Below are 15,611 nucleotides of genomic sequence, written 5' to 3'. Positions count from 1 at the left end.
GTTGTAAACATGGACGTTTCAAATGTGAATAATTATGTGATCCCCAGTCATCACTATTTCTATCAATCTAGTTTGGTTTTAAGATTTTAAGTCAAAACAGCACACTTACATTTCAAGATTCATACGCTATCACATTTTAGTAATATATGTGGCTCAAGAAGGCTAGAAGCACCTTAGAAAATATCCCCGTCTGATTAGACTTTATTTCTTTTCCTCTCTTTTGTTTCGCTTGAATATGGATTTATAAATATTTGAGTGAACTCTATTTATGATTTAGAATAATATATTGAACATTTTAAATCACTTTATTAACTATAGGCACAACAACAGCAAAACATATTTTAAGTAAGAATCTACACATTTTCTATATTCTTCAACGTTTTGCTATCACCCCTTGATGGAATACGCGATATACAACAGTTATTTCACCCATTTTTATAACATTTAACCTGATTTCGTGCGGGATGCCTGATTATAATGGTATGACCCTAGTTTTATTTTTAACAGAATTTCAATATAGTCGTAATATCCACATGAATTCATCCGGTAAGCTCGATGGCCTCACAGGAGTAAGGGTTAAGGGGTTGAAATATGATCTATTAATGATAGCGTTCCTGCATTTTACTGATATGATGGAGCAGCAGCCCGTGGTGTCAGAATGCGGATATACCGTGAAATACTGGCAGCAATTAAAGGTGCTCGGGTCAGCGGGAGTCGCACCCTTTCGCTGAATTATAGCGCGCAGGTCTCTCATTGTTCGGACAGGTGCCCTTTAGTGCGTTTTATAGTGACTTAAACCGACTTCGAGACGCGGAAGAGCCGCGCGCTCGCGAAAACGCGTCCACCGTATACGCGGATTAATACATTTAAAGCGTTGAGCATTAAGAGCACCGGCTCCTCTGTTCCGTTTGAGCACGGCCGCGTTCACATTTTCACTTGACCATCATCGCAATTGAATAATCTGCATAATAACTCCTCGCCATAATCAAAATGAAAATCAAAAGCGCGGCCCGGGATAATTCCCAGGTCCACCATTGGCCCACGCAGAGGGGATCTAGTGAGCCGCTGCGTTTGCCACCATTTAATCAGCTTGATGATCACTTTCATTTAACTAAATTACACTGGAGCCATTAAGCAAGGCTGTGGACGGGGTTGCGTTGTTTAAAACTTGGGATAATCGGACTTTGATGACATCCACGTCTTATTTACATATCCCTGTAACATTAGCTGTCCGTGATTTATAATTTTAGACACTTTTTATTTTTTTTACATAAGGCAAGCAAAATTAACAGGGACTGAAATACGATGTGTGCATAAACGAGATGTTTTCATCTGTATTGGAAGTTACTTCGTGCGTCTCCATTCTCAATTAAGCAAAATAATTTAGATTATTATTTTCCATTTATTAGGCTATTAATTGGTGTTTTGAAATATGACATTAACTTGTTTCAACAAGACCGAGCAGCAGACTGAGAGATATAAAATCTGTCGTGTGTTGGCTGTAATTGTTAGATAGATAAAGTTTTAAAGCATGAATGTCATGTGCCATTTGAAGCAGCCTAACTTAATTTTAAAATATTTTTAAAATAGTATTTGCAATTTATAAAATGTCTATTTCTATGTGCAGGCAGTTGCAGTAGCCTGCATGCAAATCTTCCGCGCATCGGCTGCATCTTGATTATATACATCTCACATATGTCGTATAGCCTAATATTTAAAAAAAAAATGCTTTTATGTAGGCTGTTTGTAAAAATGAGCATGAGAGGAGTGAGGTAGCCTGTAAGAAAAGAAACACATACGTAATACAGGTTACATGGGAAAGCGGGCAGACTGACGAGGATGAGACTGACTGCTCCATTCTGAAGCTTGTTTTCATGAAGCGGTGACTGTCAGAGCTCGCGAGCTCACGCGCCGCATTATAGTGTCCATGAAGAGAATTGGAAGTGAAGATTGAGTTCATCTCGCTTGAACTCCGCTCTCTCCGGAGGGAGAAAAGCTCGAATGAAACGAGTCCTGTCGGGATCGACTGTGTCGAGACTGCTGATAAACAACGTAAAGGCTCGCTTGAGTTTTTTTTTTCCTTTTCAAACAGGCACCGTTGAGTCTGTTTGTCCTGCGAACTGTTCAGGTCAACAGGACGAAATTATGAGAGCTTCTTTTTTTTTTTTCCTCGAGCTTTTAAAGTGTAATCTAACATGTGGGCTAATGAGAAGATTACATTAAAACAACTACTTTTAAATAAAAAGTAAACTGATGTAATGGCGCATGAATGGCATTCACTAGACCATATTTTTAAAACAGTTTAAACAGAAAATTTTCTCTAGCTTATATATGCCTTGTTAATTTTTTCTCAAAATGTGGAGGATAATTTATAACTGTATAACTGTAATTAATAAACCTACTCTTATTTTTAAAAACAATTTCTTAAAGTAAAATAAGCCTAATTTAATTTTTTATTTTATTACCATTAGTAGATGTAGATCCATAATAGCACATGCTATTATTTTTATTTTACAGTGTATGTTTAGGCACCTTAGCATTTTACTTATTTTTGTTATTAATATCTTTACAGTCCAGCTAGGCTATAGGCTACGTCTTCAGTGAGTTTACAGAAGCAACGCTGAAATAAAACTACGTGTAAAATATCCACGCAGGCCTAATATTTACGCTACTTTCTCCACTGACCCCTGCCAGGTCACAAAAGGGTTTAAAAACAGTTCAGCTCTTCTGAGGTTTCTGTAGCGGCACTGTATTTATCGTCATCACTTCCTTATCGCTTTTTCCACTCACCTGAGAGCGCGAGCCGCAGAAGTTCCCGCCCCTCGCGCTCCCGTCCGCGCCTCCGATTGGCCCCCCGCGGGGTGACGTCAGGGCCGCCCCTGCAGTGTGAATGAATCAAGCGGTTTGTGTGACACACAGCAAAAGAACGCGCAAGCCCGAACTCACGCGCGGCTATTTCACGAGGATAACCGCAGGCGCGAGGACTGTAAAAGGGACACTATCCGGGGAGAAAAATTATTTTTACGCACATCTGAGATTCCCAGACCTCCGCGAGCGGGTGCATGTGCGCTTTTTATCGGACTGGATGAAAATGATGCAAAGTGCGGCTGTGTTGCCCGGCGAGAGCGCGGTGAAGGGTCTGCCGGACATCCTCGGAGTGCCACTGCAACGTAAGGGCTTTTTCTTCTGGTTATATTGATTAGTTAATCAGAATATTGGCAGGCCTCCTCCGGGCGTCTGCAGGCCACCACTGTTGAATAACATGCAGCTTTTAATTAAACTCCACTGGGGAATTATACGTGAACTATCCGGGTGGTAAAAACCAGATCAGACGCATAGAGCTTTATTACGAGCTAAATCTGAATAGCTTTAACTGTATATATACATCGTTATTCAGAAATCCAGATTTAATGCATAAGGATAGATCCCAAATATTATGATAAATGCTCTTTGATGTATCTGAGATCTGCGGGCAAATTCATGCCATAGCAGCGTAAAAAAATGTGTCTGGTGTAAGTGCAGTGTTTTATAATCTCACAATATAAATAACAAATATATATGTATATTGCCAGACTGATTGCATTAGTCAGATTATTGTTAGATAGCACTGCTGGCTAGAATAGTTACACTGCATCTTTTTTAATAAGTTATATTGGTTGTATTGGGAACTACAGTATGACAGGTGCTAGGAACTATACAAATATAATAATTATAATAACTAATCCGATTTTCTATAATACGGTGGTTAAACGGAGCGGAGTACATCCCATGTTATTTGTCACAATGAAATAGAGATTACAAGACCATCTAGATACAGTAGGCCTACGTGAAGATTTAATATTAAAAAATGGCATTGCCTATTATCTTCGCATCTGGTCCTTATCAGTCGCAAGTTAATCTGCGTTAGGCCCATTTAATCTGATTTTACAATCAAGATGGAGTTTGAATTGGATAAATTCCTGACCTAATTATTCACAGTCGTGCTTCAGAAAGGTACAGATGGACCTCATCTCGTTTGAACCAGGCTTGGTTTCTACCTCTTGCAATTTTAGTCACTATATACGTAATAATATAGGGGTTTAACGGAGCACAAATGAAACTGCTAATATTGTCATTTGAAAGAAAACTAACCACTTCATTCATGCGTTCGTTTTTAAAAAAAAGGATAGCCAAAAGGTTAAGTAGGCAATATAGGTCTGTCAGTGGCGAATGCTTAATTTCATTAAATGGTAGTAGATTAAAAGATATTGCTACTCAACCCCCCTCGGCGTATAAATGATGGATTAAGTGAGGATTATTTTAAGAATAATCTGTTCTTGCGGTATGGATCTAAATATTATTACTCAAATAAATAAGATGCTTTTAAAACAAAATATGGGTAATTATTATTTAACAAAAAAAAAGAAAAGAAAACATTCGAAAATAGCCTTCAAGACAGCGAGATGTAAACGAGAATGCGTTGAAAGATAAAACGAAGATTTAAAACGACGAAATTGGAGTTCACTGGTATGTTTCAGATGCAGAAGTTGATGTCAAAGGAAGGCCTGTCGTGGTAGCCATCTTTTAATTGACTGGCTAATCAAATACAGGCTTAGAGTAAATGAGCGTTAAAAGCTGGAGAGGGTTGAGTGAGTGAAGCTGCGCCGGGCGCTGTTCCTTCAGCACCACACACACACACACACACACACACACACACACACACACACACACACAGCACTATCAGCACAGACAGTGAAAATAGTTCATTACCCGTAAAAGAGTTCACCCTAAATACAGTAACACTGCATTATTTTATATTTTAAAATACTATGCTGAAGGAAAAATATAAAACCAAACGAACGCCTTTAATGCAAAATATTGTGTACTAATAAACAAAACGTTATTTTATGAGCGTCATCATTTGCATCGCTACGTTTACAATTAGCGTATTTAACGTTTTATTTTTTTTTTGCATTCGTTGTATGCATTTATGTATGTTGCGTTGCAGTGTTTTCTTAATGTCTACCGCATTGTTTTAGTGTTGTTGGTGTTTCGCGGTTGTGTGGGTAACGCTGTGATGTTATTGGCTGCGGTCGCTGCAGAGGTCAGTTTTGATGAACTTTGAGGCACTCGCCCCGCGTTTACACGGCATTCACGTGATCACGCGTGTTAAATCATTTCAATAATTAAAAAAAAAAAAAATACCGTCATCTTGAGTCGCGGTAGAATTCTGTCTTTTGTTGAACCCATTAAAACAGCACGTGTGAGAACTCGCAGACAGAGAGAATAGAGGATCAGAGGTCAAATATCGATATTAAATGTCACGAAACTGTGATTCCGAAACGCTATCGAGCATGCTCTTGTTCTCCGAACGCTTAAACGGAGTCCCTCTATTTTAAGAAATAAGATCAGTCGCATTTAGTCTCTGTTTAGCTTTAGATTAGTCATTTTTGGGTTGGTTTTGTTCGAGCGCTCGTTTGTGAGTCACAGTAATTGAAGTGACAGACTGTCTCTGTTAAAGAATCGATGTTATATGATTTTAATCTCAATGTCCTCATGTCCTCGCCTGTTTTCTTCTGAGGTATTGATTATTTACCAACAAATGGACATCTTTCCTCACCTGTCCAGCTTTTACCGGTCCTATAGGTTGTCTCGTGGAAGGTACTCCGACTTTGCTTTCAATAATCATAAAATCCGCTAATCGCGTGCTAAGCGCTAATAATTAGCATTTTTAATATTAAACAGTATTCGTTCAACAGTCTTATTATAACACTTCCACGTACATGATAGTATTATTAGTAGTAACCTGTACATGCATTTGTTTTTATTCCTGCCTTCAGTGCTCATAATTCTTTGTCGTTTTTTTGTGATGTCCTTTTTATTTTTTACAAATATTAACGGTTAATTGCAGTTATAAAAAGTACAGGCATCCGCAGTATTTTCCCCATCACTAGAGTTTTATTTAATTGTATCTTAACAGAAGGTAGCAGCTTACTTTTCTTAATAATGCACTCGAGCAGAGTAAGTAAGTAAGGTATTATTTCGAGTCAAGCACCTTGCGATTAATTTTTTTTTCTTTATATAAATACTTTAAATAGTATGGTCATTGCTGCTTCTATAGGCCCGCCCCAGACAGCAGCTTGTTCAGTTAAACGAAGAACATTTTTATTTATTCGAATGCGCGACGCTTATAGGGCTTTCTAGAACTACGTAACGCGGCTGTATTTGTTATTGACTTCGAAAATGAGAAATGCCAGCAAACGTCGTTAAAGTCCAGAAGTCCAGAATTTCTGTAAGCTCGCATTTCACCCGGATTTCTTTGTGTGCTTCTCCAGAGATCCCTCAGTGCGCAGGCTGCAGTCAGCACATCCTGGATAAGTTTATTCTGAAGGTGCTGGATCGACACTGGCACTCAAAATGTCTCAAGTGCGCCGACTGTCACGCGCTCCTGGCAGACAAGTGTTTCTCTCGCGCGGGGAATGTCTACTGTAAAGAGGATTTCTTCAAGTGAGTCCATGATTTCCTGCACTGTTAGCATTTACCTATCTATCTATCTATCTATCTATCTATCTATCTATCTATCTATCTATCTATCTATCTATCTATCTATCTATCTGTCTTTCTCTGTTTTATTCTCATTTAATGCATTTTACGAATGTTATGTTGTTAATGAATGCAAAGCAAAATGTGATGTGATTACGAATACGAATTCTTTTTAGAATATGGCAAATAGAGATCACATAGCTAAACTAATTGAAGACAGACAACCTTCGCTTGTTCAATTAATGAATGCAAAATGAGGTAGATTTATGTCGGTACGTGATATACGTGATATAATAAGTGATTTTATTCACTTACTGTTCTGTTGATTTGGTCACTATTGGCTGAACGAATTACGAGAACCGGGCTGTTTCAGACAGCAGCTTTGTCAAATCTCTTCACCCAGAGGCGTTTCACATCTCATACCTTGTGCTTTTTACTGCTGTTTAGCTCTAGTCTGTGAGTGTGTGTGTGTGTGTGTCAGTGTGGGAGTATGTTCAAGTAAAGGCTGGCACATAGATTCTCTGTCATGGTTAATAAAGTGCAGTTTCATTTTTCTCGTGTCAGGTTAGGAAGCACAGTGTGCTGGAACTCAGCCGCAAAGACCGCATGTTCCCAAATTCAATTCCCAGTGCTACACATAAGAACTCAAGAAAGCAACTTTGCATTTATTTTACTCTTCTTCCCCGCGTCTTCCCTTCCTTCCTTTCTTCTTTTCTCCTTTTTTTTTTTTTTTTTTTTTGCGATTGGATTTTCCCTTGGCTTTAAGGAAGGAAATTAAGTTTGACTTTTATCCAAAACAGGATCAGTAGTGGCTTTTACCAAATCATGTTTGAGAGGTTTTAATGTCACAGGCTTCAATGAGACCTAAAACGCTAGCAAGACTCAGAGTGGAGGCTAACTTTATTAGCAAGCCCGTGGGGACAAAAGGAGGGATTTTAATGTTAAGGCCGTGGTGGTGCTGCTGCTGAGGAGGATGGAGAGGGGGATGGAGGAGGAAATGCTGGCGGTTCACGGGCGAGGGGGGGCGGGGGTTGGCCTTCCCGTTAATGTTGCAAAAACTTCACCTTGGTTAAGTAAAAGGAGGGTTTATTTAGCAGTATTCACACTGTGATTTACAGCCTATTCTGACTCAGTGCTTTATGAGGCGTTCTGTACGTGCATTTAGTGGTCTCTCTCTCTCTCTCTCTCTCTCTCTCTCTCTCTCTCTCTCTCTCTCTCTCTCTCTCTCTCTCTTTCTCTTCTGTGAATCTCTCTGCCTCTGCTACATTGATCAAGACCATTTGTCAACTCCAGGGACATGACAAACACAAACAAAGATGCCTGCTATAGTATTCTGAGCTTTTTTAACTTATTACAGCCTTTGCAGTTCTAAATAGATTGCTTGTGAAAATAGCCATAGTTAAATGTAATGATGCTTAAACCCTAAAAAGAGTTTGGGTAACACTTTACAATAAGGTTTTAATGGTTAGTATTGGTTAACAACATTAGTTAACATTAACTAAGAATGAACAATGGTTCTACAGCATTAAATAATGTAAATTTCAACATATTATTTTAATTTAATATTATTTATTATACAGATTTTTTTTACAAAAAAGAAAACTTTTTCAAACAATACGTGTCGGCTTTAAAGGACTTATCACAATAACGAATGCTAGAATATTATGTTTATATATATATATATATATATATATATATATATATATATATATATATATATATATATATATATCTTCAAAGGAAGGGGAAATATGTTCAGATAGTTTATTTAATGTCAATGAACAAAAAAAAAACTGTAATTTTCTGTCACTGTTTGGACAGTGTTTATGCCTAGTTTTAAAATAAAATACTAGGCATAAAATAATGTCTTCATTATGTGAATAGTCAAAGCTTTTGCTGGTAATCAAGGCATAATACCTGAATATGAATCTATAACAAACTGAACTATCTCTGTTTGTACCTGCAGGCGTTTTGGGACAAAATGTGCATCGTGCCAGCAGGGGATTCCCCCGACACAGGTGGTCCGGAAAGCTCAGGACTTTGTGTACCACCTTCACTGCTTCGCTTGTGTAATGTGCAGCAGGCAGCTGGCCACCGGTGATGAGTTCTACCTCATGGAGGACGGGAGGCTCGTGTGCAAGGAGGACTACGAAACAGCCAAACAAAATGGTGAGCTGTTGTCTTCAGATCAGTGTAAATCATACCCTCTGCAATATATATATATATATATATTGAGCTTTGTAACACGTTTGTGTTTTTTGAGGAAGTATTTCTAAGAGCAGCCGATTTTATATCAAGTTTTATATCAAGTTTTATCATATTTGATAGATGTTTTAAGGTGAGAAAAATGAACTTAAACCACAAAACATGACTGAGCAATGAAATGATGTTTATAGAGAATGATAGCAACTGCATTTTTATTACTTAAAGGCATTTTGCATAAAAAGTAAAATTTAATCACCAAATTAATCAATTAGAACATTCATAGAACATTGATTACAACACACACACACACACACACAAAATCTAATCTTTCTATCTATCCATAGGCCTACATGTGTTTATACAGACAAACAGACAGATAGACAGATAGACAGATAGATAGATAGATAGATAGATAGATAGATAGATAGATAGATAGATGGTGCCAGACTCAGCGCACTCTTGCTGGATTTTCTGTCCCAATTGGAAATCATTCTGACAGCAAAGTTCAGGAGTGGAGATGGTGTAATTAACTTCTTCTTTTACAATCATACCAAGACACTGAGAGATCAGCGGAGGCAACAGGATGGTAGTAAGGAGACAAAATCATCATTAACTACAGTCTAGTGGGGTCTCAGTGTCTGGCATATTAAGTCCCTCAGTGATCTGACCTCTCATGGATCTGCCTCTGAAAGCCCCTCACGCTGTATTTATGGAGATTTCTGTGGGCTGTTGATTGATTATATTAAGTGATGCAATGCACTTTTACGGTAGGGCCCCAATAACTCGCACTGGCATGCCATTCTCAGGAGAGATTTATTCCCTCTTCCGCCACAGTGTGACAGTTTCAGGAGAGTATCGACTGGCCATGTGTGAGCACTTCCACTCAAAGCATCCCACAAACTCTTTTTTTACTCGTGCCTCACGATAGATGAGCTCCTGACATTTTGCCTCATGCTTGAGAAATTTGCTTCACTTCAACGGTGAATCTGTTTAGTTGAATTGTATTTACTGTTTTGAGTTCAGTTTAGTCCTGCTAATACTTTAATACTTTCACCTTTATGTCTAGGCTTGTGACGGTTATTTCAGTTCATTTAGAAGTCGGTTATTTTAAATATTATGTACTTCTTAGAACACACTTTACTTTTTATTGCTTAATGGATCAGTAAATAGATTTATGATATGAAAGATTTTATATTTTAAATAGTTAAAACTAAATGTATCATGGTTTCCACAAAAATTATTCATGTTCAATGGTCATAACATTTATAAGACATCATTTTGCACTATATCAACATATTTTAATGGTTTTAAAATGATCATGTGACACTAAAAACTGGAATATTGGCTGCTGAAAATTAAACTTTGCCATTGCAAGAATCAATTACATATTAAAATGTATTTAAACAAAAAAATGTAAAATTTGTGCTGGGCAATGATTTTTTCTTGATTTAATCATATTCAAAATATATATTTATTTATTAAAATATAATGTATTTGTGTACATAGTATATGTGTGTATTGTGTATATTATGTACATATATAAATACACATATGTAAGAATAATATGTTTATATACACACAAAAACATACACACACACATGTTTGTAAATACATATTATAAACATAAAAACATAAATATTTCTGTATACTGTTTGTGTGTCTTTATAAAAACACACAGTAATATATATACATATATATATATATATATATATATATATATATATATATATATTATTTTATTTTTTTTTTTTTGATGTAGTTAATTGTTGCCAGCACTAAATAATATTTCCAACTATTGCATTTGTATTGTATATTTATCAAATAAATCTTTGGTGAGAAAAATATACAATTCTCTATACTAATTCTCTATGCTAATATGCAAAGATGTCTATAAATATGACCCTAGGTCACAAAATGGTACTTTCTTTTAATTGATATTTATACATCACCCAAAAGCTTTATAAATAAACTTTTCATTTATGTAGGGTTTTTTAGTTGTAGAGATACAACTATTGAAAAGCTGGACTCTGATGGTGCAAAAAATCTTTACTTAATATCTTATGATTTTGGGCTTTAAAATGTTTTTTTTGACCCATGTATTGTTGGCTATTGCTACAAATGTACCCACTACTTAAGACCATAATCACAAATCAGTGCAGCAGAATGACTAATCAATTGCTTCACTTTCTTCAAATTTGACTGTTACAGATGATTCAGAGACAGGAGCAAAACGTCCACGAACCACCATCACAGCCAAACAGCTGGAGACGCTCAAAAGCGCCTACAAGAACTCACCCAAGCCTGCAAGACATGTTCGTGAGCAGCTCTCCTCAGAAACGGGCCTGGACATGAGAGTAGTCCAGGTCAGACTAGAAGTCAGACTTCAAGCTTAAGTGTATTATACGATTAAATGTCTGTCTGTGTCTTTACTGAAGCTCGTCTCTCCACAGGTGTGGTTTCAAAACAGACGAGCAAAGGAGAAACGGCTGAAGAAGGACGCAGGTCGACATCGCTGGGGTCAGTTTTACAAAAGCGTCAAGCGCAGTCGAGGGTCCAGTAAGACGGAGAAGGAGAGCTCAGCCGATGATGCAGGACTCAGCGATAGCGAGCTTAGTTTCAGAGGTGAGTCCATTTACATCTCCCACGATGCCCTGCTTTGTCTTTCTCTCTCTTCTTTGTACTCTTTTCAAAACCTTTTTTTTATTTCCCTCCGTTCATTAATTTTCTTCGCCTTTTGAAAATATTCCGCTTTGTGGATTGTTTGGAATATTCAAATGAGGTTTTCGGTTCTGCTATGTTTTTTTTTTTTATGATTATTTCATTTTTGTCTGCCCGTTTTGAGAACTCATAAAAGTCTAGAGCCGCTTTCAAAGGGAGGCCGTGTTTACGAGAAATGAAAGCAGCGATGCACAAACTCTATAAAATTGGTGAAGCTTTTAGTCGATTAGAGAGGAAGCACACAGGGCTTTTGTTGTGGTTGAAAGAACAGTCTGGTTGCGCTCCTGTGCGTACGGAGAGTAAATCACAAATGCTCATCGCGCCTCAGATATTTCCAGAAGCATGTAATTTCTTTTAAAAAGGATATTTATGAGGTCTTTGTAATAACTGGAAATCTTTTTCTATGTGTAAGAGCATCTATACACCTCCATTCAAAACTAGGATTTTTTAATGTGAAATAATTAATAAAGTAAAAATTCTAATATTGTCAAATATTATTACAGTTTAAAATAACTGTTTTCAGTTTAAATATATTTTTATACACTTAATAGACTTAATCCAATCCCTGCCCCTAAACCTAACTACACTCAAAATGTATTCCTAAAATCAGTATGAAATGATTAATATGGGTATAAAAACACCTAAACTTGATCATCAGCCTAAAAGAGATATTTCCTGAATAGTTGTACCTCAGTTCTGATTGGCTGATTGTATTGTTGTTTCAAGATCAACAAGGATGTTGATATAGGGACACTCAACGAATTATCAACAGCAATTGCCGCAGTCTTTAGTGACACATAATTCTTTAGAAATCATTCTGATATGCTGATTTGATGCTCAAAAAAAAGTATTATTTTTTGTTGAAAACAGCTTAATATTTTTATGGAAACTATTTTAGGATTCTTTGACGAATATAAGGTTTTATAGCATTATAAATGCATACATAAATAGTTACTTTTGATATATTTAATGCATCCTTGCTAAATAAAATAAAAATGAATACTTTTTTTTATTTTATTAAAACCAAACTATCATAATAATGTACACTGTAAAAATATTCAAAGTTTTACAAGACAATACTATGCATTTTCTCTACTTCAAGCTTACTTCCCATTTATTTCTAAACAATTGCAAAAATCTACATCTACAACATTTTTTTTTCTCCAGTGTAGTTGTGTTTTTTGGAAACAATCTTGACACTGATTTTGCCCGCTCTCTCTAGCAGAAGACCAGATCCTGTCAGACCTCGGCCACGCCAACGGCTTGTATGGAAGCGTGGGTGACGTCACGAACGGCAGCATGCTCAACGGGAGCTTCTCCTTGGAGGGGGGCGGGCAGCCTTACCATGACCTGCGGGCAGGAAGTCCCTACGGCCTGCCACAGTCCCCCTCATCCATCACCTCCCTCCCAGGCCACACCCCGCTGCTCAACAACTTAGGCTTCAACATGGACGGCATCATGGGGCAGGGCGGTCAGACCAACGTAGGTCAAGCTCTGAGAGCGATGGCCGGCGGACCCACCTCTGACCTGTCCACAGGAAGCAGCACGGGCTACCCAGACTTCCCCACCAGCCCTGCCTCGTGGCTTGATGAAATGGACCACTCCCAGTTCTGAGGTCAAAGGTCGTAATAGAAAGTGCGCTACTACGGACAAGAAATTTGAAGATTTTATAGACATCTTTCCCGGGAACTGGTGACGTTTGTGCGGCAAGGCCCGAAACGGCACCTACTTTAACGCGGTGACTTGACCTTGCTGAATGGCGCGCTGATACGAGCAACCCGCCGTGGAATGTCTGCGCTGTGTCATAATTTTGTAACTCATATTTTTTCATTGTTCTCAAAACTGGATCGGACGATTTCCAGCATGAAATGGCGTGCAGCTGCGAATGGCGTTCAAACCCCAGACCACCCTGGAAAAACAATCACCATCCACCACGTTTTCGAGAACAAGAGGGTCCATGCATGTTTCCGAATGAGGAAGAGAACCGTCCATGTTCAAAAATGGCGACGCACTTTACTGTATGTTCCTCCTCGACTGCACACGGCAGGCTGAATACGGGAAAGAGAGGAGCGCACCGAACAAGGGGAGATATTTAAACAAGTGGCACAAGTGTATCTTTCCTACTTACAAGGGTTTGGGATTTTAATGGTTGAAACTTTCTAAACGGCTCTACTAGAGATGGCCCTTCACATTAGGTTGGAAGAATAAAAATTATTTTTAATAAGGATGATTCCGCATGCACTGCTCTGAGTTGTCATAAAAATCAATGGTCCCTGTCCATTCAGTGTTTTTCTGTTAACGTCAGACATATTGGCTCAAAATGAAACAAGATAATTATTTTAGAAGATTAAAATTACATTTACTATTTATTTATGGTGCGGTTTAGTTTATTTGTTATTAATATGGTTTATAGTACCATCAAAATACCTTTGTTTGCAATTGCCATTTGTTTCCTACTCATTGCTCCATGAGCAAAAACGGATATCAGAGCAGATGACAAGTGGATTTCTGTTATACAGACACCTTAATGGCCTGACCAATTATTATCAAGCAAAACATGTGAAAGGGAAATTTACACTGTAATTTTTTTTTTCTTATTTGACACATTTAAGCAACAACTATGAGGATTTAGTGTTATTTATTCCTGTAATGGGTACCAATGTCAGTATTATGAAGAGCTGGATCATGGGAGATGGGTTGATGTAAAACTACAAAACTGGTGATACAATTGTAAACATGAGGAATATTTGTTGTGGCAAAATTTGGACCCACATAATGGTAAACTGAGTAAAGATGACGCTATGCTGAAAGAGTGAACATATAAGCTAACAAAGAGCAACATGGAAAAAAGAAAAATTACCATTCAGAAATGATGTTTTGTTGAATCTATGTTGAGTCTTAATGGCTGTAAATTTTGTAAAGTCTCAAAAAGTGTCGACAGTCTTGTTTCATGAGCACTATTTATTGCTATGGATCTTTGAAAAAAAAGAGCACTGAATTTAGTCCTATATGCCTTCTGTCCAATGGTATGAATTGTGTACAGTCAAATCTATATGGAGAAATAAAGCCGAATCGTCTTTGGGTTACTGCTATGTTCTTTTTTATTTACTTCACATGCTTTTATTAATCCTGAATGCAAAGTTAAACAGCTTCAGAATAGTTGTAGTAAATTATTTGATTCCCATTCAAATAATCAAATAGCCTACATTACAGATTTTATGGAAAAAATGCCCTAATATATGAGAAAAGTATAATCTCACAACACTGGCTTTTGCGTTGAGCAACTTGGTTTAAGTCATTAAACTCAACAACTGGTGTCACTGTGATGAATGACTGTCATCTCAATTAAATCTGGCATTTGGTAGCAAAGTATAAAGAAATAGTCCAAGCGGGGATTTTAAGCGTTTATGATGGGCTTTAATACTTAACACTTTGCATATCCCAGGCAATAAAAGCACAGATTTTTTTTTATTGTTTTGTAAATTGGTGGTATTGTGCACGTGAACAATCGCTCGATTCAAGGTTATTAACCGCGAATGCATCTATGCGTAGATACGTTTTGGATTTACGGGAACAAAGGAATAACATTTCTGCCCAGCCCGCCGCGCGCGCGAACACGTGGAAGTTTCATCAGACGCACATCTGTTCGCCTCCACGCGCTCATCCTTCTGCTTCCATAGACTGTAGCAGATTGCTGTTTAGTCAAACCTTCCCTAATCCTCTAAATGTTACCTAATTGTAAACTGCACTGTGAAACGAGGACAAACGTTCTCAACGGACGGAAAACACAACTGTGAGTAAGATACAACAGGCGGCTGTAGTACAATCTGGACACGTGCGTTCCGATTACGCAGGGACATATTTACGTATGGATATATACCATGTGTATTATATAGACACCACGAGGTGAGATTAAACGTTTGGCGTTTTGTACTCCCCTCAAAACCACTGCCTGAACTACCCCATTAGTTAAAGCGCCTAAACGCGGCAAAATGTGTTTTAAAAAACAATACCATTATATTATTAATATGGTTATGTTTTATATCGACTGTGCTTAAGTAGAAAACATGGGAGGCGTATGGATTTCGTGGTACGATAGCAATATTTAAACTCAGGGGAAAAAAACAACAGCAAAACGTTCTCCACAAACGAGCTGATTTCACTCA

The 15,611-nt window shown here is 37.6% G+C and overlaps 1 protein-coding gene across 2 annotated transcripts; it reads left to right on the top strand.

The window, feature by feature from the left end:
- Positions 1–2,972: 2,972 nt before the first annotated feature.
- lhx4 (LIM homeobox 4) lies at positions 2,973–14,516 on the top strand. 2 transcript variants are annotated; one of them, XM_043246385.1, is made up of 6 exons: positions 2,973–3,170; positions 6,315–6,486; positions 8,489–8,691; positions 10,936–11,090; positions 11,178–11,349; positions 12,671–14,516. In XM_043246385.1, exons 1-6 carry the CDS (start codon positions 3,086–3,088, stop codon positions 13,057–13,059), a joined length of 1,176 nt encoding a protein of 391 aa, XP_043102320.1. In that variant the 5' UTR covers positions 2,973–3,085; the 3' UTR covers positions 13,060–14,516. The 2 variants fall into 2 exon arrangements, with proteins under 2 accessions (XP_043102320.1, XP_043102319.1); XM_043246384.1 differs by having other exon boundaries at positions 2,974–3,170; positions 12,668–14,516.
- The last annotated feature ends 1,095 nt before the right edge of the window (positions 14,517–15,611 follow it).

Source organism: Puntigrus tetrazona, chromosome 8 (genome assembly GCF_018831695.1).
Source record: "Puntigrus tetrazona isolate hp1 chromosome 8, ASM1883169v1, whole genome shotgun sequence".
NCBI lineage: Eukaryota > Metazoa > Chordata > Actinopteri > Cypriniformes > Cyprinidae > Puntigrus > Puntigrus tetrazona.
The sequence above is the reverse complement of the archived record's forward strand: the minus strand, read 5'-3'. Positions and strand labels throughout refer to the sequence as shown.